Source organism: Channa argus, chromosome 4 (genome assembly GCF_033026475.1).
Source record: "Channa argus isolate prfri chromosome 4, Channa argus male v1.0, whole genome shotgun sequence".
Classification (NCBI taxonomy): domain Eukaryota; kingdom Metazoa; phylum Chordata; class Actinopteri; order Anabantiformes; family Channidae; genus Channa; species Channa argus.
The window spans coordinates 51,090-72,866 of NC_090200.1; the positions used below are offsets into that span (position 1 = coordinate 51,090).

Below are 21,777 nucleotides of genomic sequence, written 5' to 3' on the forward strand. Positions count from 1 at the left end.
TGTCTTATTTTTAAAGGTCTCCTTAATAGAAAACAGTTACAATACATGTAGAAGCAGCAGAGCTGAACTGCTGACCCTGAATGCCATTAAACTGTGGAAGAAACACAGCAAGTTATAGACATGTTTAAATAGAGAACACCAGCAGGTATTTGGTCTGTGTGTGGGTGTAAGAGAGTGAAGCTCTCTAACTGAAGGCAGCCTGTTGGATTGTTCCAGTGAAGAGAAGGGGTTAAAGGCGTGGACAGTCGGGAAGTTATTTGGAAAGTTTCTGGGCCAACCAATCAGAGTGTTTCAGCCTCGAGCCAACCAATCAGACCACAGCACCCAGAGACAGGGTGAGGCAGAGTCTTGTTTTTCTCTTGCAGAAAAGTTTTAGTTCGACAGCTTCATCATGGTGACCACTGAGACCCACCAGACACAGGACCTGATGGTCCCCAACCAGAACCAGGACATACAGGAACAACGGGACCTGCTGGACCCGCAGGATGAGGACCAGGCCTCCCCCTCATCCACCCTAGCAGGATTTGACCCAGAGAAGATGAGTCAAGGGCCAGTCAATGCTATCACGGTCCTCACTCTACTGGACAAACTGGTCAACATGCTGGATGCCGTGCAGGAGAACCAGCACAAGATGGAGGTGAGCCAGGGGCCAGGGCCACACCTGGAGACCATTATGAGAGATCAGTACAGAGTCCAGTATAATTTGGGTCTGCAAAAGAAACTTTGTCCTAACGAAACTCTACTTTAAAACTATTGCTGTATTCCTAACAAACTTTAACTCTAAAAAACAGGACAACCATGATGAAACAGGTTTTAACAGATTTAAACTGAACAAGACTGACAAAAACTTGGTCAGTTTGGTTGACTTTATTGTTAGCTAATAAATCAGTAAATATGTGTTTGTCTTCATCTAAACTGCAGATTTAAATAGTATTAAAATAGTTTTTAAAAACAGTTTAAATAGTTTTTCTTTTTATCTTCATTGATTTACTTCTGGTTTTCTCTGTGATTATCTTATGGAGGGTTTGTAAAGGATTAAGGCCTGGTATGGTCATAGCTGAGTGGATTACTAACAGGTTTGTCATGTTGGTTTTCTGCTTTAGCTAAAACCTGATGTAGATTCAAGCCTGACACTCTAAATCAGAACTGGGGTATTTGTGGTAAATAGGAAGAATGTTTCTGCAGATCCATCAGAGTTTAAAGTTGATTGGAATAGAATACAAATTTAGGAAAACTGTCACATATTTTATTATTAAGATTAAGATTTAAAAAACTGTGATCTACTTTAATTACTATAATTTTTTATGACTTCTGTAGCTAATTAAAATTTTGTTTAAAGCCTATCACTCCTATTTCTGTTTGCCTGCCACTAATGATCAGACAATTATTACATTAATAGTTTAAGGATAAATGTCCTCTGATATTCTACTGTCACATTTTTAAAATATTTCTAAATATTTAAGATGATTTGAAAGTTTCCTAAACAAAAGAAGAATCTTTACCATTGACATGTATATTACAAAACCAGTTTCCTGTTTGAAACTTCAAAGTAAGGGTGTGCGTTCAAATGAAAGTTCAAAGTAAAAGCTGAGCAACCTATCACGTGTTTGTTAAAACATGTTTCACATGTCAGAACAGCCTGTTTGTGTAAGAGCAACGTGTTGAAGCAGAAACTGTCTAACTGGAGCAATATAATATGTAATTTATTATTGCTAATAAATAACATCAACATTTTTTATATATACTAAACATTTATTTATTTAAAAGTAATTTATAATCTATACTTTATAGCCTATAGTCTATGACCCTTGCTGTGCTCTCTACAGCCAACAAACTATTATCTTCTGTATGCTCCTTCATGCATTTTGTATATTATATAATTTATCATCTCTAATGTATTGTCTTTTATCCGTTACTTATTATGTTTAATCTATAATCTGTATTTTGTTATCTGTAGTCTGTAATTTATATAATATATATTCAGTTATTTATAGTCCCCAATAGATTAGACATCTATAATTAGTTTCCTATTATCTGAAATCTTGTGTCAAACATTTAAATTCATACTTTCCATCATCTATGGGTCATTGACTACCTACTGGCTACCGTTCATCGTCTGGTTATTGACTGGTTACTGGTTATGTCCCAGGTGCACCAGATGGAGATGGAGGGCGTGGTCAGAGGAATCCAGGCTGATATGACAAAACTATCGAAGAGTCACAGTCACACTTCAAACACTGTCAGTAAATTGCTGGACAAAAGTCGCAAACTCTCTGTCACCATGAAAGAGGCAGGTTACTTTTTACATCGCATATGTCCTCTGTCAGTGAATACATCATACCTGTCATTTTTAACATAGGGTGGCTTTTTCAGGTTCGTGAGAGGATGGAGCGTCAAGGCATCCAGGTAAAAAAGCTGGAGGCAAACCACGCCCACCTGATTAACAGGAACAATTTCAAAGTCCTTATATTTCAGGTGAGTGTGCCCACTGTGATTTGTCAGAGGTCCAGTAGAGGTTTTATGTGAAATACTGACCACAGTCTGTTTTCAAGTGTTGAAATAGAAACCTTACAGGCATAAGCTCCAGGACAGCTATTAAATGAATTATGGAATAAAAATGGAATTATGAAATCAAAACATGATCCATCATGTTTTGAATATTGTTTTTCCATTGTTCAAGATTTCAACCTTTAGCCAATGTGGATGAGTTACAGATAGTGAAAGTAGTAGTAAAATAAAAGTAATCCCCATAATGAGGAAACTCATAATTTGTGTTTAGTTTATTGTCTCTATTAAAGTTTATTATATCTACTGTGGTCTGAAATGAGCAAAAACATATCTCTGTATCTGATGTAACAGGAAATTTCTCCATTACTCCATCACTCGTCTTTCACCAAATTTTCTATTTTCAGTCTGTGACTTTATTTGGTCATCGGCTGCTGCGGGAAGTCAACTTGGAAAACTGTGGTTGTCATGGTTACAGTCAGCAGACCGTAATACCACACCGTCTTCATGAATTCAGTGTTACTTTTCTGACGCTGAACCTTGTTCTAATAAAGTCTGGACAAACACTTCCATCATTCTCGAGTAGGCAGACGATTAAATATGTTCAATCAACAAACTTCAAAACTCGTACAAATGTTAGAAAATGTCCTCACAGAGACAGACATGTCCTCAGTGTACTCACACTATAGAACAAACACTAATCATACCCTTCCTTTCTAAAACTCCTACACTGAGTGTGTTTACATTTTTACATTTACTTTGTTTTAAAAATGAGGGGGGCATTGCCAAGTTAATGATTTCTTCTTACCTTCATTCTTTCATTCAGCTGTGTGTCCCTGTCTGCAGCCTTTTGTTACGTACACGCTCAGTTGGAGAAAGCTGATTAGAAACCTGGTTACACGTAAACATGGAAGAGAAATCAGCATTCTCTGACAGAAATCCCCTTGGGGAAACCAGGTTTCCCTAATCTCCTACCATGATATTGGAAACCAGCTTTCTGTTTACATGACACTTTCCAGAGAAAGCAAACTGTAACCTGGGACTTAAGTCCATTTAAATACACTCAGGGTCTACTAATATGTATTATACACCGATCAGACCTTATGACCACCTGTGCAATTTATTGCAATCCACTACAGCAGCTCTGCTATGAATTCTACTTTTACAAGGTTGTAATTTGACAGTTTTTAGGTCAGAAAGGTGATAATTCTACTATGTGTTTATTACTGAGGTCAAAGTGGGTGGTGGAGTTGTACTGTAGTGCATTATAAGATTGGGTGGTTCTAAAGTTTTGGCCAGATATTTAACATGAATGCGGTTTATCTAAGGTTACTCTCAAGTTCCGCTGAAGTAAGTATGGTTTCCCCAAAGGTTCCTAAATGGTTTCACCTGTAGTTTCTTTCAAAGTTTCCACAATATTCCTGTAATGATCCCTGTAAGAGTCTGTAGTTAAGAGTCCCCTCAAGTTAAATTAATAAATGTTTTTAATCCTCTGTCTTCCCCAGGAAGAGAATGAGATCCCCACCAGTGTTTTTGTGAAGGATCCTCCTCCATTCCCTCGTGATGAGATTTTGGAGGAAGGTGAGGAACCAATGGCGGGTGAGAATGGAAGCCATTCTCAGGAGGGTGGGCTCCATACCATTGACCTATCATCTGACGAGGACGTTGGGCTGGAGGCCGAGCTCGAGGATGAGGAGCCGTGGCCTTATGATTTTGAGAACATGGAGAAGTCCAGAGCTGAAAAACTGAAACGATCCAGCCTGAAGAAGGTAAGATCCCTGTGGTGGCAAAAACTGGAAGGCAAATTAAGAGGCTAAAGGCAGCTCACGGTGGATGGTTATGGTGAGTTTAATCAGAAAAAGGGAGAAACACAGCAGTGCAGTTCACTCAGAGTGGGTCAATCAGATTGACAAGGTTTTACAGGTTATGGGTGTCTTTTAACCAGTCAGCTCACTAACTGATTTTCCATGAACAGGCATTTTTGCATTTGTAAGAAATTTCTCTCACAATGCCCATACAGTGATTAGTCAGAGAAGTGCTAGGTTTGACTGGCTAAGGTAAGTGTTGTTCTCTCTGCAGGTCGACAGTCTGAAGAAGGCATTCTCCAGACAAAACATTGAGAAGAAGATGACAAAGATCAGAACAAAGATGGTCTCTGCAGAACAACGAGAGAAGATCAAACAGAAAACTTCGAGCCTTAAGGTTTCGCCTCTGACATTCAGCATCCGAAAGGTTCTACGATCTCTCACTATAATTCTCCATTATTCTAAATATTATTAAGAGTTCTACATTTCTCTAAGATTTCCAACATGTTCATAAGGTATTTACAAAGTTTCATTACCATTATGCTGGTTATGGCACAATGTACCACTCACCTACCTGTACAGTTCTTGCAAATGAATGAAGCCCATACAATATCCCTTCAAGCCTCTCCTGAGGTACCACTCGGAGACCTTTAACACTCTCCTTGTTCTTGTTTTTAGCCACGTAGCAGCTCCGATTCTCAGTCTGCGGAGGCCTCCGCTCAGACCGGGGAGTCAGTCACCACAAAGGTCGACGTCCAGGTCTCCCCTCTGTGTAGCACTGACCAGGAGGTCCCCTTTCCTGAGGTCCATGCCCAGCTGGCCCCAGCTGAGCAGGAGGAAAAGCAGGAGGAGTTGAAGGTGGAGGAAAAGGAAAAGGAAACGGAAAAGGAAAAGGAGGAAGAAGTGGAAGCTTCAAGCATTGTGGAAGCAAATCTGTCAGTGGTTTCAGAGGGAGTCAGTCAGGAGTATGCTCTGTCCTCCACCCTGCCTCAGGAGGAGAAGGAAGAGAAACCCTAAACAGCCTTTCCTACTCTTATATCAATTAACAACAATTCTGAGTTGTGAGATCTGAGGTTCCACATTAAATACAGGAAGAGTTCTAGGGTGATGCTATTCTTGTTCTCTCTCAGAGTCCGGTATTTTGTCATAAAGCTACAACTCAATTAGCTGAGCTTAGAATGAGAACTGGAAATGAAAGAAATGTTAGACTGGATCGGTCCAAAGGAAACAAATCCACCTTCAGACATCATACATAAAGATCAAAAAGCCTGTAAATCAAGTGTTCCCTTTCAAGGTTCCACTTAAAATCTTCTTACATTAATTTTCTCCAATTTCCGCATTTTAAAATTATTGTTCCTGCATGGTTTCCATGAAGTAATTGTAACAAAAACAAAGGTTCCTCAAAACATTTACTAGTTCTAATTTAGGTAACTCTGAACTATTAGCATGGGTTGTCTCTGAACTACCTCCTCCCCTTGTTTCCAGTCTTGATGCTAGGCTAAATTTTTTAGCAGTTGAGTGTAGCTTCATGTTTAAAGACATAAACATGTTTCAATATGAGGACCTGACACTGACCTGTGAACAGGATTTAACATATATTTATATTCAATAAAGTTTGATAAACTTCCACTTCAGAAATCGATCATCTGAGCTCATATTTACATGGGAACTTGAAAACCACAAATCATCAATTTAAAGTTTGATGTAGAGAATTTGAACTAAAAACCTAAAGACATTTAGATATATGTATGTTTTTTTACATGACAGACATCATTTCCATGTTAAATATTCCTTAAATGCTCTTTTCTCTTCAAAAAATTATATTAAAGCTAATAACCAGCTGATCAATACAGCACAGAAATATTTTAAATTAGTGGAACCTCCAGCTGTCTGCCATCCTGATGTGTTTCTAAAACTCATAGAACATGGTGCTAAACAGAATACATTCCTGTAACATTCCACTAAGACACTGATGGTTGTCTGACTTTTCAGTATTTTTAAAGGTTTTTCTATGGGCCCTTTAACATTCTGCTAAGATTCCACTAAGGTTCTCTAAACAAATCCCAAAGCCTATAGGGTTCTCTGAAAATTCCTCAGTCATTGCTTTAATATAGCATAAAGATTCTTCAGATGCTGCCAGGGTTTAATTATTCCCTTAAGGTTCCTTAAAGGTTCTTGTTCTTTAGTTTCTCTAAAAGTCCAATACATTTATGTTAACATCTCCCTACCACTAAGGTTGCAATGCACTTCCTACACACTAAAGTTCTTCCTGGGTCCCTGAAAGGTTCCTAAGGTTTATTACAATACTCCCTAAACAATCTATACTGTTTTTACTTATTCAATCTATACTTTTATACCAATTCCCTCAAAGCAGTACAGCGGTTCTACTGATTGTCCACCAAGATTACTTTAAAAGGGTCGCCAAACATGTTCATGGTGCCTGATGTTTTACAAAAGTTTAACAAAAGGTTTCACTAAAGCTTGTTTAAGTTTCGTCAACCGTTCCCCTTTGATACCTGTTCTTTAGTTATGTAAATATAAATATGTTCCCCTAAAGTTGTTGAGTTCTTGTGATGTTCCTAGGGATTTATTAACTTCCCATTGGTTTGCTGGAATGTTTTTTTATTAAGTTTTATTCCCAAAGGTTCCATGAAGTTTCACTTAATGTTTCAAGATCCATTTAAAGTAATCATATGGTTCTATAAAGTTTCCTTTAAATAATTCCCAATGTTTCCCCATGTCTGAAACTTTTTTGTGACCAGTAAATGAAACCAATTATAATCTAAAAATTGATTTTCATTTATTGATCAATGTGTTTTATCTATATTTACATGTTTTGTTCCTTCACTAGTTAATAACAAACTACTTGTTAACTAGTATTGATAATTAATTGTGGTAACTATGACAATTAAAAAGATCAAACTGAAACATAATTCTGTTTATTGCCATAGATATATTTTGACAGTTCCTGCTGCCAAAGATTCCTTTTGTTTTTCAGCTGTCAATCAAACACACTGAAGGTTTCACAGCTGAGTGTTAATCAATAAATCAATAAAACAAGAGTAAATGTGTTTTTGAATCAACATTTGTGGTATTACACTGTAGTGAAATAAACATTTTTTTTGTTTTTTTTTGTTTTATAAATTAAAATTTGAGTGGCAGTGGCTCAGTTGGTAAAGTGGCCGTCTACCACCCATAGGGTCAGAGGTTCGTGTCGCAGTCTTCCTGACCACGTGTCGAAGTGTCTCTGGGCAAGACACTGAACCCCCAGCAGCCCAACCCCATCCCCAACCATGCAGAGCCGATTTTTACTTTTACATACTTTGGTTTTTTTTAAACTTTTGGTCATAATAAAAACATACTATACTTGCATACTGCGAATTGGAGAGGGTTGGGCATCCAGCAAAAAAACTAATAAAATGTGCTAAACCAACATGCAGACATATGATCCGCTGTGGCGACCCTGAACTCACAGCTTTTAATAATTAAAATGTTAAACTATTTAAATAGGTGAAAACGACTATGAGCAAACAAATCAGTTAGTTTAGTTTGTGACTTTACAAAAGCATTATAAAAAGTATATATTAAAAAAATTCCCCTCCACCAACTTCCTCTTAGTCTTTACTGCCACCGTTTCACTTTCCTGCCTCACACCTCCTGTATCCCTCAGGAGATAATGGTGGTGATGATAAGGTAGTTTTTATTAGATTTCCCTTTTTTTCCCAAGTATAGTATGTTTTTATTATGACCAAAAGTTAAAAACATACCCTAGTATGTAAAAGTAAAAAGTTGAGGTAACTTTTCATTATTAATTATGATAAACTGCTTGCAGTTAGAAAAAAACAGGGCAACTGTGGCGCAGGAAGGTAGAGCAGTTATCCACCAATCTTGCTGTTCTTGGTTCAATCCCTGGCTCCTCCAGTCACATGTCAAAGTTTCCTTGAGCAAGAGTTTAGTTGTCGGCCAGTTGCTATTGGTTTGTGAGTGCAAATGGGTGAATGAGAAGTTCTTTGAGTGCCAATAGGTAGAAGAGCGCTATGCAAGTGCAGACCATATACCATGTTTAATAAAGAACATCATGAGTGGAGCTTCAGCTTTTTAATTATTGTTTAGATGTTTTACAGAGAACTCAATAAACTGCAGGTTTTTGTGCATTTTATTCAAACATCAGATTGTGCAAAGTTTTTCAAATTGTCCTGATTTAACTGATTTATGTTAATTGTACAGAGAATGTCAAATTAATGTCACAGCATAGGTATTTGGCCTATTGTGAGAAGTAACCAGTTACACCAGTCACACATAATATATATATTATATTAGTTTAGCAATGCTACATTTACTTTTACTTTATGCAGTTACACGTTACCACATGTTCAGTTTTTAAAGCTAATTCGGGTTTTCTAGACAAACTGAATCTCTTCATATTTCTCGTCTGTTTTCCAGTCGATGTGTGTTACACTCACTTTGAGGATAGACTTTGAGGATAGATAGCTAGTTAGCTAGATAACTACAGATTTATGTATATAGATTGAGGTAAACTGTCCTAAAAATCTTGAGATATGTTGATGTATTGTTCACTTAAACTGGCTTAGCTCATGCTGTATACTGTTTGTACTAAATGTGTATATCTAGAAACAATGGAAGTATGTTATAGTTGCATTGTCATTATGCTATGTGGAACATCTGTCTCCCGACATCACAGAGTCATTGTACATACCTATGGGTTTTGGCAGAAGTGACCTCATGCACCGTTGTTTGTCACAGCAGAGCTAAAGAAGCCTCTTGCTGATGCTGGTGAAGCTGATGCCGCTTGTGAAGAGGATGTGAGTTTTTCTCCATGATGTTCTCATGTCATCTCTGTGCAGCAGGAAGGCGCAATAAAAGTGGGAGCTGAATCTTTGTTGTCGGTACAAACTGTGTAATTTGCAGGATCTAAGGCGACTTGTAGTGGAATATGTGCAACTGGTTTATCTTCAAGCTCTGTGAGTTGGACACAGTAGGTTATTATGATCATACAAATACATTGAAACATGAAGTCATATTTTTAAATTTAGTGATTTGCTTTATTTAAAATAATACAAATAATGTACAGGGCAAAAACAAAGTCATTGCCAAATACAGTACAAAGATTCTTTTCTGTGCAGGAGGGAAAGTATGGCTTAAGAGGTGTTTTTAATTTAACTGTCCCAAAAGCTAAAAAAGGTGTTAAAAGGAGATGCATTTCTGTCTTTAGGGTTAGATTGTGGAATGATGCCGATTTGAATTTATGAATGGGTAACTCATCATTGATTTTTTAACAAATGTTTGAGGCCTTTTTTAAGGTTATAAATTGAATAGTTCTTTATAAATAACATTTTTGGTTGTTAGCTTAATTTTGGATTCTATGTAGGATAGGCAACTATAAGCATTTTGCTTCAACCTATAACTTTTAAGTCATTATCATTATATCTTAACTACTTTTTTGCCTTATCTAGTATGCATACATTTATTATTATTTTTAAAATCAGTGTGTGTTTCTATGGTGTATGATGATGACTGAATAAACTACTGCTAATACTGTTACTACTACTACTATTACTACTACTACTACTACTATATGAATATTCGCACTCAGCACTGGAGATGACCAATGTTATCTTGAAAAACTTGATATTCTATAAATATTTGCAACTGGGGTTAAATTTTCTTACTTGTTTTGGTGTATTCAGTTGAAGAGGAGTGCCAACTTACTTTTGTAGAGATGACTATGCTTAGGTGTCCCGGTGTTGTGCAAAAAACTCATATTCTATGCTAACTTTACCCTTTCCTGGGGGGTGACAAGATTTCTTTCCCAAAATCACTTTTTGGCACAACACCGGCAGTGTATTTGGAGATCTGGAACCTAATCAATGCAGCACTGTCAATTAGCTTCAAGGGATTTAAAACTTTAAAAACTTCTTCCAGATTGACTTAGTCCAAAAAACAAAATGTTGTCTTGCCAACCTGTACAAATCCACCTCTCCCTGTTAGGGTCCAACCAAGCATACAAGTCCTCATATGCTCTTTGTTTGGCCTTTGCCACCTCTGTCTTCACCTTATGCTGCATCTCCCTGTACTCCTGTCTACTCTCTTCAGTCCTCTCAGTGTCCCACTTCTTCTTTGCTAACCTCTTTCTCTGTTTACACTTCTGAACTTCCTCGTTCCACCACCAAGTCTCCTTGTCCACTTTCCTCTTTCCAGATGAAACACAGAGTACCCTCCTACCTGTCTCCCTGATCACATTAGCTGTAGTGGTCCAGTATTCTGGAAGCACTTCCAAACCACCCAGAGTCTGTCTTAGCTCCTCCCTGAAAACTACACAACATTCTTCCTTTTTCAACTTCCGCCACTTTGTCCTCTGCTCTGCCTTTCTCTTCTTCATCTTCCTCACCAGCAGAGTCATTTTACACAACACCCTCGTGTGTTGTCTGCCTACACTCTCCCCTACCAATACTTTACAGTCACTGCTCTCTTTCAGGTTACGTCAGACACAAGATGTAGTCCATCTGAGTGCTTCTACCTCTGCTCTTATATGTCACCCTATGTTCCTACCTCGTCTGGAAGAATGTCTTCACTACAGCCATTTCCATCCTCTTTCCAAAGTCTACCACCATCTGTCCTTCTGCGTTCCTGTCCTGAAGACCAAATCTGCCCATCACATTCTCATCACCTCTGTTCCCTTCACCTACATATCCGTTGAAATATTCACCAATCACCACTCTCTCACCTCTGGGGATGCTCTGCATCACTTCATCTAACTCACTCCAGAATTTCTCCTTCTCTTCTAACTGACATCCTACCTGTGGGACATAACCACTAACAACTTTGAACATCACGCCTTCAATTTCCAACTTCAGACTCATCAACCTGTCTGATACGCTTTTTACCTCTAGAACATTCCTCACAAACTCCTCTTTCAGGATAACTACTACTCCATTTCTCTTCCTATCTGACCCATGGTAAAACAACTTGAACCCTGCTCCTAGGCTTCTAGCCTTGCTACCTTTCCACCTGCTCTCCTGGACACACAGTATATCCACCTTCCTTCTCTGCATCATCTCAATCAACTCTCTGGCCTTCCCTGTCATAGTCCCAACATTGAAATTCCCTACTGTAAGTTCTACATTCTTAGCATTCCTCTTCTCTCTCTGCCTATGAACACACCTTCCTCCTCTCCTTCTTCGACCGACAGTAGTCCAATTTTCCAGACTTTCCAGACTTGTGTCCCCTTGTGGTTGCATTGTTGTTAATTATCCAAATAGCGTTGCTTAACAGGTTGGATTAATTTATCCATGTAGTCTTTTTTCTTTTTCTCTCTGCTTCTTCCTGTCAATTTGAACAAGATTTAAAAAAACTTTAAAAGTTTATAGGCCTAAAAAGAATGTTTTTTATTTTTTTGTATTTTAACAGGTTTAAGTTTTGTAGGGTTAGATGTTTGACAGAGAAATAAAAACTGAATTAAAACCAACTAATACAACACATAGAAAATAAAGACCAACAATAACAAAAGAAAATAAAAACCTTAAGTTCAGTCTATTTTCAGCTTCTCATAATTTTACTGGAGTAACACCACCAAGTTCAGACTATCTGTTGTTTTAACAGTAAAGTCTGATTTTAAATCTACTCACAATCTTTGACCTCTGTGAAAGGGGGCAGGGTGAGGCAGTGGGGTGGTCTACACAGCAGCCAATGGTATTAAAAGATGAACAGAAAGACAGGCAGCGGGCAGGACCTGAACAAGAGTACACAATACCAAAATTTAGTGCAGATTCTGCAGAGTTTGGTTAGTACCTGAGCGCAGTACTACTGCAGAATTCTGAAGCAGATTTTTACAGAAGAATACTACAGGCGAGTACGTCTGTGCTGCATGTAATACTCTTTTTCTGTTTGAGGATGGACTCAGTAGTCTCCCCTGGCATGTCTCTGGTCTCTGTTGTGTCTCTATTAGCATGTAGCCTGCAGGTGTTAGCTGCTGTCCTGCTAACACACATGTATGGTGGGCAGAGCTCCTTGGAGGACAGATGGGTCCTGGTGTGGCTTTTTTATGATGTCATTGTCCACCTGACATTGGTATGACCAATCAGAAACAGTTTTATATAGAAGTATCTTTTTGTTTTTTCTGCTTCATTCTTTGTCTTTGTTGCTCATTGTTTTTCAGGAGGGGCCTTTTGTTTACATGTCTCTCGTTGGAACGGTGGAGATGTCTGCAGGTCCACTGGCCGAACTCTGTGAGTTAAACTTTCAGCACCAGATTCCATGTAAAATGATGTCCATTTTGATTTGGGACACCCTCCACTCCAAGGGAAAATTTACTTTTTACTTATTGTTCTAGAGCAGTTCATTTCAGAGAAAACTTTTTACTGCACTGCCTTTACCTGGCTGTTCCATTTTAATTCTTTCCTTCACTACCTGTCACCCACCTTCACATTTTCCCTGCAGGGAAGGAGTATGGTAAAGCCGACAGTCGTTGGTTAATTTCTGATCCAACGATCATCTCTATAGAAATTCTGACAGTCATCGTCGATTCTCTACTCGCAGTGTTACTCATACACGCAGTGTTGAAGGACAAGTTCTACAGGTAATACTATACAGAATACTACAGGCACCATACCAGTGTATAAAGTACAGTACTTACAGGGGAGGCCAAAAAGTTATTTTCTTCAGACCAGAATAATGCAGGTCCAGTCTAAAGCCTGCACCACACCTGCAAAGCTTTAAGCAAAATGCAGCTGTTACTTTAAAGTACTGTAAGTTTACTTAGTTAGTAGCAATATATTTATACAGTACATAGATACTGATCATTTATATCTGTCACAGACATTTCATTCAAATTGCTCTGAGTGTGTGCGAGCTGTACGGCAGCTGGATGACATTCTGTCCTGACTGGCTGATCGGCAGCCCCCACCTGAACACATCCAACTGGCTCTACCTGTGGGTCTACCTGGTTTTCTTTAATGGGGTCTGGATCCTGGTGCCAGTCCTGCTGTTGGTCCAGTCTTGGCTCTGTCTGAAGATTTTGCATGCACTCAGAATAGAAAATGAGAGAAGGGCCGTAGGCAAGAAAATGAAGTAGAAACAATTACATTTTGCTATTGAGGAATTGATGTTTGAGACAACGAAATGAAATTTCACTGAGCAATACCTGATCTGATCGACGTTACTGATCAGGCCAAGTCTACTTGTTTACATAATGTGTTTATAATATGCATAGTGTTTAAAGTCAGATTTAGATCACAGGTTTTAATTCATCTGCTGAAACAACTAAAGTCAATAAACCCTGATGAAGGCTACAGGCCAAAATACATTGGTCAAATAAAAACACATTTTGCAAGTGTTGCCTGCGATTTGACCTTTTCAAACACTTAAAGTTTCTTACCATTAATGAGATTATTAATCTGATTGTTGAGTAAAACTTCCTTCTCTAAGATTTAAAAAAAGTCTTGTTCTCATTGTCTTCACGTTCACTAGATAGTAGTTCTGTTGAGCCAAGCATGAATAAGTGAGACGTTTACACTTATAAATTGTTGTTTTACAATAAAACTAATGAAGTGAAGTCTTCATGGCTGTTATTGTTGTTAAAGTCGGTTTCATCAAAGTTCACTGTGACTTTTTTACAGTCACAAATTGAGCTACTTAAGAAAGTTGTGGAGAGGTACACTATGTGGAGGATGAGAACCCCTCAAAGTCTGATCCTGATAGTTATTTAGACACCGGATCACCTGAGGTTTCACTGGTGGAACAGGTTATTCGTGGGTTAAATTGAAGAAATCCTATTTCTGTAGGTTTGAGGGCCGGTGGAAACTCATTTGACACCAATTTCTTATTGTCATTATAATTTGTTGTTTCAAATAACAACAGTAATAACAAGAGTGAGAGTAAAATCCATATTTTAGAAAATCATATAAATTTATTTAAAAAACTGAAAAACCTTAAATGTACAAAAAAATATTTTGTACATTTAGAATACTTAAAAATTATTTAGAATAAAGTTAAATAATTTTAATTTTAAATAATTTTAAATAATTTTAACATTTAGAATAATTATTCTAAATGTTAAAATTATTTTTTTATTTTTAAAAGTTGATTTTCTATTTAAATCATGTTGTTCAGGTCATTATAAATAATGTTTATATTCACAGTTTTTGTTTTATCTTCTTCACATCCCTCATCCTCCGTGTCCTCCATTAAGTTAGTGATATTCCTCGTCCCACCCAAAGTGGGAGGGATAGTGAAGACAATGATAAAAAGAGCAGCAGGTTCCAACTAGACGTTCTTGTGGTTCCTTAATGGTGTTATTACTTGAACTCCGATAATCTGTAATATAAAAATAATTTGATAAAACTGAACTAAAGTTCTTTTAGTCAAAACTGGACCAGGTTTGTTTATGCAGATAATTGGACCTAGTTTGGTTCAGAAACCCTCTGAGTCAACTTTTTAAATCTAGAATTTTCTCAAATATACTATAAGAGCTCATGAACAGGACCAGATCTTGTCGGGTCTGGGATTTGTACCTCCTGTATGCTTAGGGCATTAGGCAGATCGCTCTTGTTTGCAGACTCATCAGAGAAACATCTTGTAGCTTCATATCACTGAGGACTTTCTTCAGGGCCTTCTGGGCCTCAGGGAGCCGACCCTGGTTGCTGCTGTCCAATACGAAGACCAGAGCCTTACAATCATCCAGGTAAAACCTGGAAAAAAAAGTCCAGGAAAACACCATATGTGGGTATGTTGACTTTTGGTGGTGAGACTATGGTGTTTATGTTATTACCTCCAGTTGTCTCTCATGCTCTTCTGTCCCCCTACATCCCACAGGGTCAGAGATGGGTTTTTGTCCAGGTTCAAAGTTCCTACATTGAAGCCGATTGTCGGAGACGTCTTCACCACCTGCAGGACCACAGGTTATCAGTTTCACCTGTCCACGGGGGTTTTGCCTGTAAGCAGGACACTCACCTGCCACGATGGGTGAGCAGCTTTAAATACCTGGGTGTCCACATCACTGAGGACCTCACCTGGACACATCACGTCACGCAGCTGTTCAAGAAGTCACAACAGCAGCTATATTTTTTTGAGGAGGCTGAGGAAGTTTGGCATGTCGCCTAAGATCCTCACCAACTTCTACAGCTGCGTCATTGAGAGTGTCCTGACCAACTGCATCACGGTGTGGTACGGCAGCACTACTGCCATGCACCGCAAACGCCTGCAGAGAGTGGTGAAGACTGCACAGAAGATCACCAGGACTCCACTGCCCTCTCTGCAGAGCATCTACCACCGCAGAGTCCACAGGAGAGCTGCGTCCATGCTCAAAGACCCTTCCCACCCCCAGCACGGACTGTTAACACTTCTACCCTGTAAAAACAACTGTTTATATGGACACAACTGCTTACGAATCACATTTTGTATTTGCAGACTAATTTTTTTCAGAACTGCACTACCGCACTGAGAACGGCACTACCTCACTTTATTGCCTTACTCAGAACTGCACTACCTCACTTTATTGCCTTTTTAAGAACTGCACTACCTCACCTTTATTGCCTTATTGCTCTTTTTGTTTGCTCTTATTTTTATTTTATTTTTATTTTATTTTATTTCTATTTTTTTGTCAATTCTCATTTTACTTACTGTATGACATTTAGAGCGGAGGGCAAAGTAAGAATTTCATTGTACAGGGAAAAATGCGTTCTATCTGTGCATATGACAATAAACACTTTGAATCTTGAATCTTGAATCTGAATCTGTCCTTTTAGTAGTCTGGCAAGGAGAGTAGTTTTTCCCGCTGAGTCCAGACCCATCAGAACCACCTGCATGCATGTGACATCAAAGACATTTTCAATGAACAACTGACATTAATGACCTAAACAGATGTAAAGAATCACACAATAACCTTATAAGCAAATTTAAAAGTTTTAGTACTTCAAGTACTTACAGGAAGTACTAAAGTACTGGTTTTTCTCTGCTCCAAAAGCAGAAACCTGTACTCAAACTAGCATGTTCTGTGTATTTTATTGTGTACTCAGCAGCAAGTGTAATATCATTGGCTTTGTATTTTAATGTTTACTGTTTAGTACACCCCACTGTCTGATAAGTCCAGGCTCAGCTGCTGCACCTCCAATTGCAGAACCACAACCAGGATCCAGACCCTGTGCATTAAAAACAGTTACACTAACCAGTAACACATTTTTAATCTGACTCCTAAGAACCAACTAGAGGAATCAGAGACAAGGTCAAACAAGATGTTATTTTAAAGAATTAATGGTTTTGTATGTTTAAACAGGTTCTGCTACAAACTTTGTATCAGATCCAAAGCGATACCTTGCACAGTAAAACAAAGCTGCACTGTTCCCACAGACTTTTTCTGTATTACACAGTGACTTAACTTGAGCAGACCAGAACTTTTTCCGGTAATCAAATGGATTTAAACAAGTACTGTGAGGGAAGAAACTAAAATGATTTAGTGCAAAAATACAAGCTGAAGTTGAAGATCGACAAAGAGTGAAATAAAGGATCTATTCTGTCAGACATTGACAAAAAGGAAAGACAGGTGAGCATACCTGGGGAGAAGAGGAGGTTGAGGAGCAAGCTTGGCCCATTACTCTTCTTCTACAGTGTCAAATAAAGCCAGGTTGATGTGCAACCCTCAAACTGACCTGAGTTCTCTCTTACTGAAACAAACCTGTCTAACATCCCTCATGTTCAGGCTGTGGGGCAATTGGAGAGAAGCGTGTAGCCATGTGACCAAACTACAGGTCTGACAGCATTTTTTCACCGAGGCAGGTAATGACAGATTTTAACTCCAAACTGTCACATTTCACCTGCAGAAAGAAACACTCCATGTATTATCACATATGGAACATACAGAATGTAACCTAGTGATAAAAATGTTTGAGAGTTTGTTAATAAGACTGTTTAGACTGTTCAAACTGATGATTTCATCACATTTACATTTACAGTTGCTGGTATCTACAGACTGAAGTCAGATCAGTTTAGTCTCAGATTAATTTAGCAGTGTCTATCGCTGCATGTTATACATTATTTTATATTAACAATTTAATGGCGAGAATAAACGGACACATTAGATAATCATGTAAATGATGATGGAAACAAACTGATCTCATGACACAATTTTAAAAATGTACTCATAGGATTATAAATTCATATAAAAAAAATTATCTGTTTCTTCCATATTTTTACACACTGTAACACTTCAGTTTCAGTTGTTTTTCTTTTTTGACTGAACAATACCAAAACGTTTTATCCTAAATTCTCCCCACAACATCACCTGTCAATTCTACCTGTGTGATGTAATCACTGTCGGCATATTTGCTGCACTATGAAACTTTGCATCAAAAAACATTTAAACTTTTTTTCAGGTAAAACTGAAAACTTTCCTCTTTTTAGATTAATTAAGAATTTTGTGAAATCTCACAGTTGGTAAAGGCAGTCGTCCACGGACCACAAGGTGAGTGGTTCGATACCCGGCCCTGGCTATATGTCGAAGTGTCCCTGGGCAAGACACTGAACCCCTAACAGCCCATTCCCCTCCCCAGCTGTGCAGTGCCGGTCCAAGCCCGGTAGAAATTGGGGAGGGTTGCGTCAGGAAGGGCATCCGGCGTAAAAAAACTGTGCCAAAACAACATGCGGACAATGATCCGATGTGGCGAACCTGAACTCACGGGATAAGCCGAAAGGACAAAAAACAAAAACAAAAACCCCCCACATAGTTACTTATAATTATATATGACTGAGTCTGTCGATATATCGACCTATTATATTTATGTAAAGCTCATATTTTCGGAGCGTGTCAAAAAAAAAGTGTTTAATATAAAACAAACAAAGAATATAAAATATAAATAAAAAAATTGCACATTGATACTATTATTACAAAAAAAGTGATAGCCATGTCATGGTGGTGAAATGTAACGTTTACATCAGTTTTTCTACTTAAAAATACTGAATTTAAGATTATAACATAATAACTTTACAATAAAATGCATAAACCACTTTACCAGAGCCACTGCTTCACTTAACCTGAAAATCAACAGTAAGGTCTCTTCCAAATTCTAAACATCATTAAACTAAACTTTTTTTAAATCTCTGTTATATATGATATTATTTACAGTAAACTCCAGCTTGTTCCTGTTTACCGACAAACCGTTTGTGTGTAAAACTAACAAACAAACAAACCGTTTGTGTGTTACTATTCAACGTTTCAGATTCATCTCCAAAGTCCAGCGGGGAGGAGGAGGAGCGGTGTCCGCTAAGGAGGGGTCTATCTCGGGCTATATAAGCGGCTTTTCCCGCCTCCTCCTTCCTTCTTCTCGTTCCTCCGGCGGTTCCTTCTTTCTCCTCCCGGTAATTTTTCACAATGGGGTTTGGTGACCTGAAATCAGCTTCCGGCCTCAAAGTGCTGAACGAGTTCCTCTCGGACCGCAGCTACATCGAAGGGTCAGTACAATAGAAACCGGTATAAAACAAATATTAACTGAGAAATCAGGAGAAACTACTTTGCAGTGAACCAATTTTTACCGGCACTATCGCCATCTTGGCTCCGTGCTAAGATAATGTAGCGCACCGTTAGCTGAGTGTTAGTCGAACACGGAGTTTACAATAATAAAACCGACAAGAAGCTGCAAAACATCACTGATTAGGCCAGAGAGCCATGTGAGCTCAGGATGGGGGAGCAAAGGATACTCTTCGTTTATTTCAATTTAGTTTGACTTTAAGTAGATCCGTGCTGTTTTTAGTTGGCATGTAGGAGCCACATGGTGCTAACATGCTAACGTGGTATTTACAAAAACACCGAATCTTTGTAATTTATCTGAAGTGTAATTAAACTATAATCTGATGCTTAACTGCAGCACGTTTTATTGTCATAATAGTTTTACAATAAAGTTGTTTCTTATAGATTTAGTAATCTTAACAAGATAATTATAAGTCAATAGAAATTAGCTATTACTCAGTTATAACGTCCATTTGCATATAGAATAGATGGATGCTTTGTCATTTTTGTGTGTTGATTTTTGCATCCTACCTAATTTTCCACCTATTCAGCCAGCAGACACCTGACTGAGTTTTAGTAGTGACTGCAGTATAGGAAGTTACTGATCCTCAGAGGTCAGCATTGCAGCAAACGCCTGAAATTTTATAAATAACAAATCAAACCATGAGGTGAAATTTACAAGTTGAATACATGATAACTTAAAAATATTGATGTGCAAAGGTTTAGTTTCTGGGTCGTGTGCTTTACTTCGTAGGGGACACTGGGATCTTTTAATTTTAAAAAAATGACTATAGGTACATCCCATCATAGGTTTACAATACTAGAAAAAACCTCTTTATCCTCAGGTATGTCCCATCTCAGGCGGACGTGGCTGTCTTCGAGGCAATCTCAACACCCCCCTCAGTGGATCTGTGCCATGCTCTCCGCTGGTATAACCACATCAAGTCCTACCAGGGTCAGAAGAACAGGTGAGAGCAGTGATATCATCAAAGTGTGTGTCTGTGTGTGAGATGTCACTAATGTAAACCCTGCATCCTCTATGTCAGTCTTCCAGGTGTGAAAAAAACGCTAGGTCAGTATGGCCCTGCAGGTGTGGCTGATACTACCACTACCTCTGTCCCCACGACCAAGGACGATGACGACGATGACATCGACCTGTTTGGCTCCGATGAAGAGGTGAGGGATCTGACCTCATGGTGACGGTAATGTCAACTGTATTAATTCAGCTTATTAACATCTGCACTCATTTCTGCCTTGTAGGAAGACGCAGAAGCAGCCAGGCTGAAGGAGGAACGTCTGGCTGCATACGCCGCTAAGAAGGCAAAGAGTAGGTTATCTCACACTTACCGAAACTAATAACAGTCGATCTGTCAGATTTGATTTAGTCATTCTCACAAATATGATCAGCTTCACTATGGAGTTTTCCAGCTAAATGTTTGTGAGGCGGAAGACTTAAGACCATGAAAAAAAAATCATGAAAAAATGGATAAGACAACCCAGCCTGTGAAAACTAGATTTACCTTGAAACTGTAAAAGCTCTTGGGTTTAGGTGGTCTCTTCTAATGACTGTAGACTCTAGTAAAAAATTTAAAATGTTTCCATTAAGTACTGTTGGGCAGGAGGTAGCACAGTGTTCATAAATACCACAGTTGTTGGTTTGATCCCTGGCTCCTCCGGTTCCTTGTGCAAAAACAATGAACCCAAATTGGTTGCTTGTAGTGAATGTTGACCAGCTGCATAGCAGCTCCCCCATCTGTGAGTGTGAATGAGAAGTTGTGTAAAGCACGTTGACTACCTAAAGTGCTGTATAAGTGCAGACCATTTACCATTACTGTAACCTTACTGGGTTTTGTGGCTACGATTTAACATACATTATTTCGTCATTAAAGTCTTTGGATCTGTGGTTCAGTCTCTGGTTTGTGAATTAAGGTTAGGTCTTAGGTTGTACTCCAGTCTTTATAAAGACCAGGTGACGTATTTGACAGCTCTTGACGTGGTGTATGTGAACTTTATATTGTGCTGTGATGGGCTGACTCTCTGTGATGATTACTAATCACCATCTTTCGGCTGACCACCTGATGGACACCTTTCTGTAACTGATGAGAGTCTTGGCCAATGAGAGCTGTGGTTCAGAAGTATTAAAAATTGTAAAAAATTCCTTTCCTCCCCTTCCAGAGCCCGCCGTAATCGCCAAGTCTTCAATCCTATTGGATGTCAAGCCGTGGGACGACGAGACTGACATGGCCAAGCTAGAAGAGTGTGTCCGCAGTATACAAATGGACGGGCTGGTCTGGGGACAGTGTGAGTACTGCAGTAATGCTGCACATGGTACTACAGAGTTATTGATCTGCAAGATTAATGATTATTCTTTTACCATCTTTCGGCTGAAATCATGATGGAAACTTTATTAATGAAAACTGCAGATCAAACCTGAAACTGGTTTCAAACTGGTTTTGATTAGTTTACATTTCATACTCTTGGATCAGATTGTTAATAATCTATTTCCCTCCTGTAGCCAAACTGGTCCCTGTTGGTTATGGCATCAAGAAGCTTCAAATCAGCTGTGTTGTTGAAGACGACAAGGTAAGAAGCATCAAAACTATACTCATGTCAGGGTTTTGATTTTAATATTTAGGCAGTTTGTGCTTGAACCTAAAAATTTACGTTGTATCTGCTTTTTTGTTGGGGCAGGATTTTTTTGTTTTTGTTTTTTTAATTATTTGTTAATTCATTTTTATTTGATCAGCTAATTTATGCTTAGCGATACCCTTATTTAACCTGTTGTGGATAATGAACTTTTATTTTTTTTTCAGGTGGGCACAGACATCCTGGAGGAGCAGATCACAGCCTTTGAGGATTTTGTTCAGTCAATGGATGTTGCAGCTTTCAACAAGATCTGAAACTACTATCATGTTTAATAAAATGCACTTCAGCTAAATACCTGTTTGTCAT

General features: G+C 38.5%; 4 protein-coding genes across 4 annotated transcripts; 3 read left to right on the forward strand and 1 right to left on the reverse strand.

Moving 5' to 3' along the window:
* Nucleotides 1-343: 343 nt before the first annotated feature.
* Nucleotides 344-7,381, forward strand: cavin2b (caveolae associated protein 2b). Its single transcript, XM_067500405.1, has 6 exons — nt 344-637; nt 2,150-2,290; nt 2,374-2,475; nt 4,011-4,274; nt 4,585-4,737; nt 4,989-7,381. Exons 1-6 carry the CDS (start codon nt 392-394, stop codon nt 5,325-5,327), a joined length of 1,245 nt encoding a protein of 414 aa, XP_067356506.1. The 5' UTR covers nt 344-391; the 3' UTR covers nt 5,328-7,381.
* Nucleotides 7,382-11,602: 4,221 nt separating this feature from the next.
* Nucleotides 11,603-17,089, reverse strand: arl11 (ADP-ribosylation factor-like 11). Its single transcript, XM_067500408.1, is given in 6 exon segments — nt 11,603-11,654; nt 11,957-12,060; nt 14,840-14,886; nt 14,889-15,016; nt 15,097-15,212; nt 16,877-17,089. Coding segments are annotated over 5 exon segments (387 nt in total). The 5' UTR covers nt 16,916-17,089; the 3' UTR covers nt 11,603-11,654; nt 11,957-12,003.
* Nucleotides 12,054-14,286, forward strand: ebpl (EBP like). The gene is made up of 4 exons (XM_067500407.1): nt 12,054-12,398; nt 12,487-12,556; nt 12,768-12,906; nt 13,146-14,286. The coding sequence occupies exons 1-4, from the start codon at nt 12,222-12,224 to the stop codon at nt 13,399-13,401; spliced, it is 642 nt and encodes a 213-aa protein (XP_067356508.1). The 5' UTR covers nt 12,054-12,221; the 3' UTR covers nt 13,402-14,286.
* Nucleotides 17,090-18,616: 1,527 nt separating the features above from the next.
* Nucleotides 18,617-21,763, forward strand: eef1b2 (eukaryotic translation elongation factor 1 beta 2). Its single transcript, XM_067500406.1, has 7 exons — nt 18,617-18,770; nt 19,671-19,793; nt 19,872-20,001; nt 20,086-20,152; nt 21,001-21,126; nt 21,341-21,408; nt 21,639-21,763. Exons 1-7 carry the CDS (start codon nt 18,691-18,693, stop codon nt 21,723-21,725), a joined length of 681 nt encoding a protein of 226 aa, XP_067356507.1. The 5' UTR covers nt 18,617-18,690; the 3' UTR covers nt 21,726-21,763.
* The last annotated feature ends 14 nt before the right edge of the window (nt 21,764-21,777 follow it).

Coding starts and splice junctions, on each gene's coding strand:
- cavin2b (XM_067500405.1), top strand. CDS start 392: ATGGTGACCACTGAGACCCACCAGACACAGGACCTGATGGTCCCCAAC. Junction 2,291..2,373: donor TCTCTGTCACCATGAAAGAG/GCAGGTTACTTT, acceptor TGGCTTTTTCAG/GTTCGTGAGAGGATGGAGCG. Junction 4,275..4,584: donor AACGATCCAGCCTGAAGAAG/GTAAGATCCCTG, acceptor TTCTCTCTGCAG/GTCGACAGTCTGAAGAAGGC.
- ebpl (XM_067500407.1), top strand. CDS start 12,222: ATGGACTCAGTAGTCTCCCCTGGCATGTCTCTGGTCTCTGTTGTGTCT. Junction 12,399..12,486: donor TCATTGTCCACCTGACATTG/GTATGACCAATC, acceptor ATTGTTTTTCAG/GAGGGGCCTTTTGTTTACAT. Junction 12,907..13,145: donor TTGAAGGACAAGTTCTACAG/GTAATACTATAC, acceptor TATCTGTCACAG/ACATTTCATTCAAATTGCTC.
- eef1b2 (XM_067500406.1), top strand. CDS start 18,691: ATGGGGTTTGGTGACCTGAAATCAGCTTCCGGCCTCAAAGTGCTGAAC. Junction 18,771..19,670: donor GACCGCAGCTACATCGAAGG/GTCAGTACAATA, acceptor CTTTATCCTCAG/GTATGTCCCATCTCAGGCGG. Junction 21,409..21,638: donor GTGTTGTTGAAGACGACAAG/GTAAGAAGCATC, acceptor TTTTTTTTTCAG/GTGGGCACAGACATCCTGGA.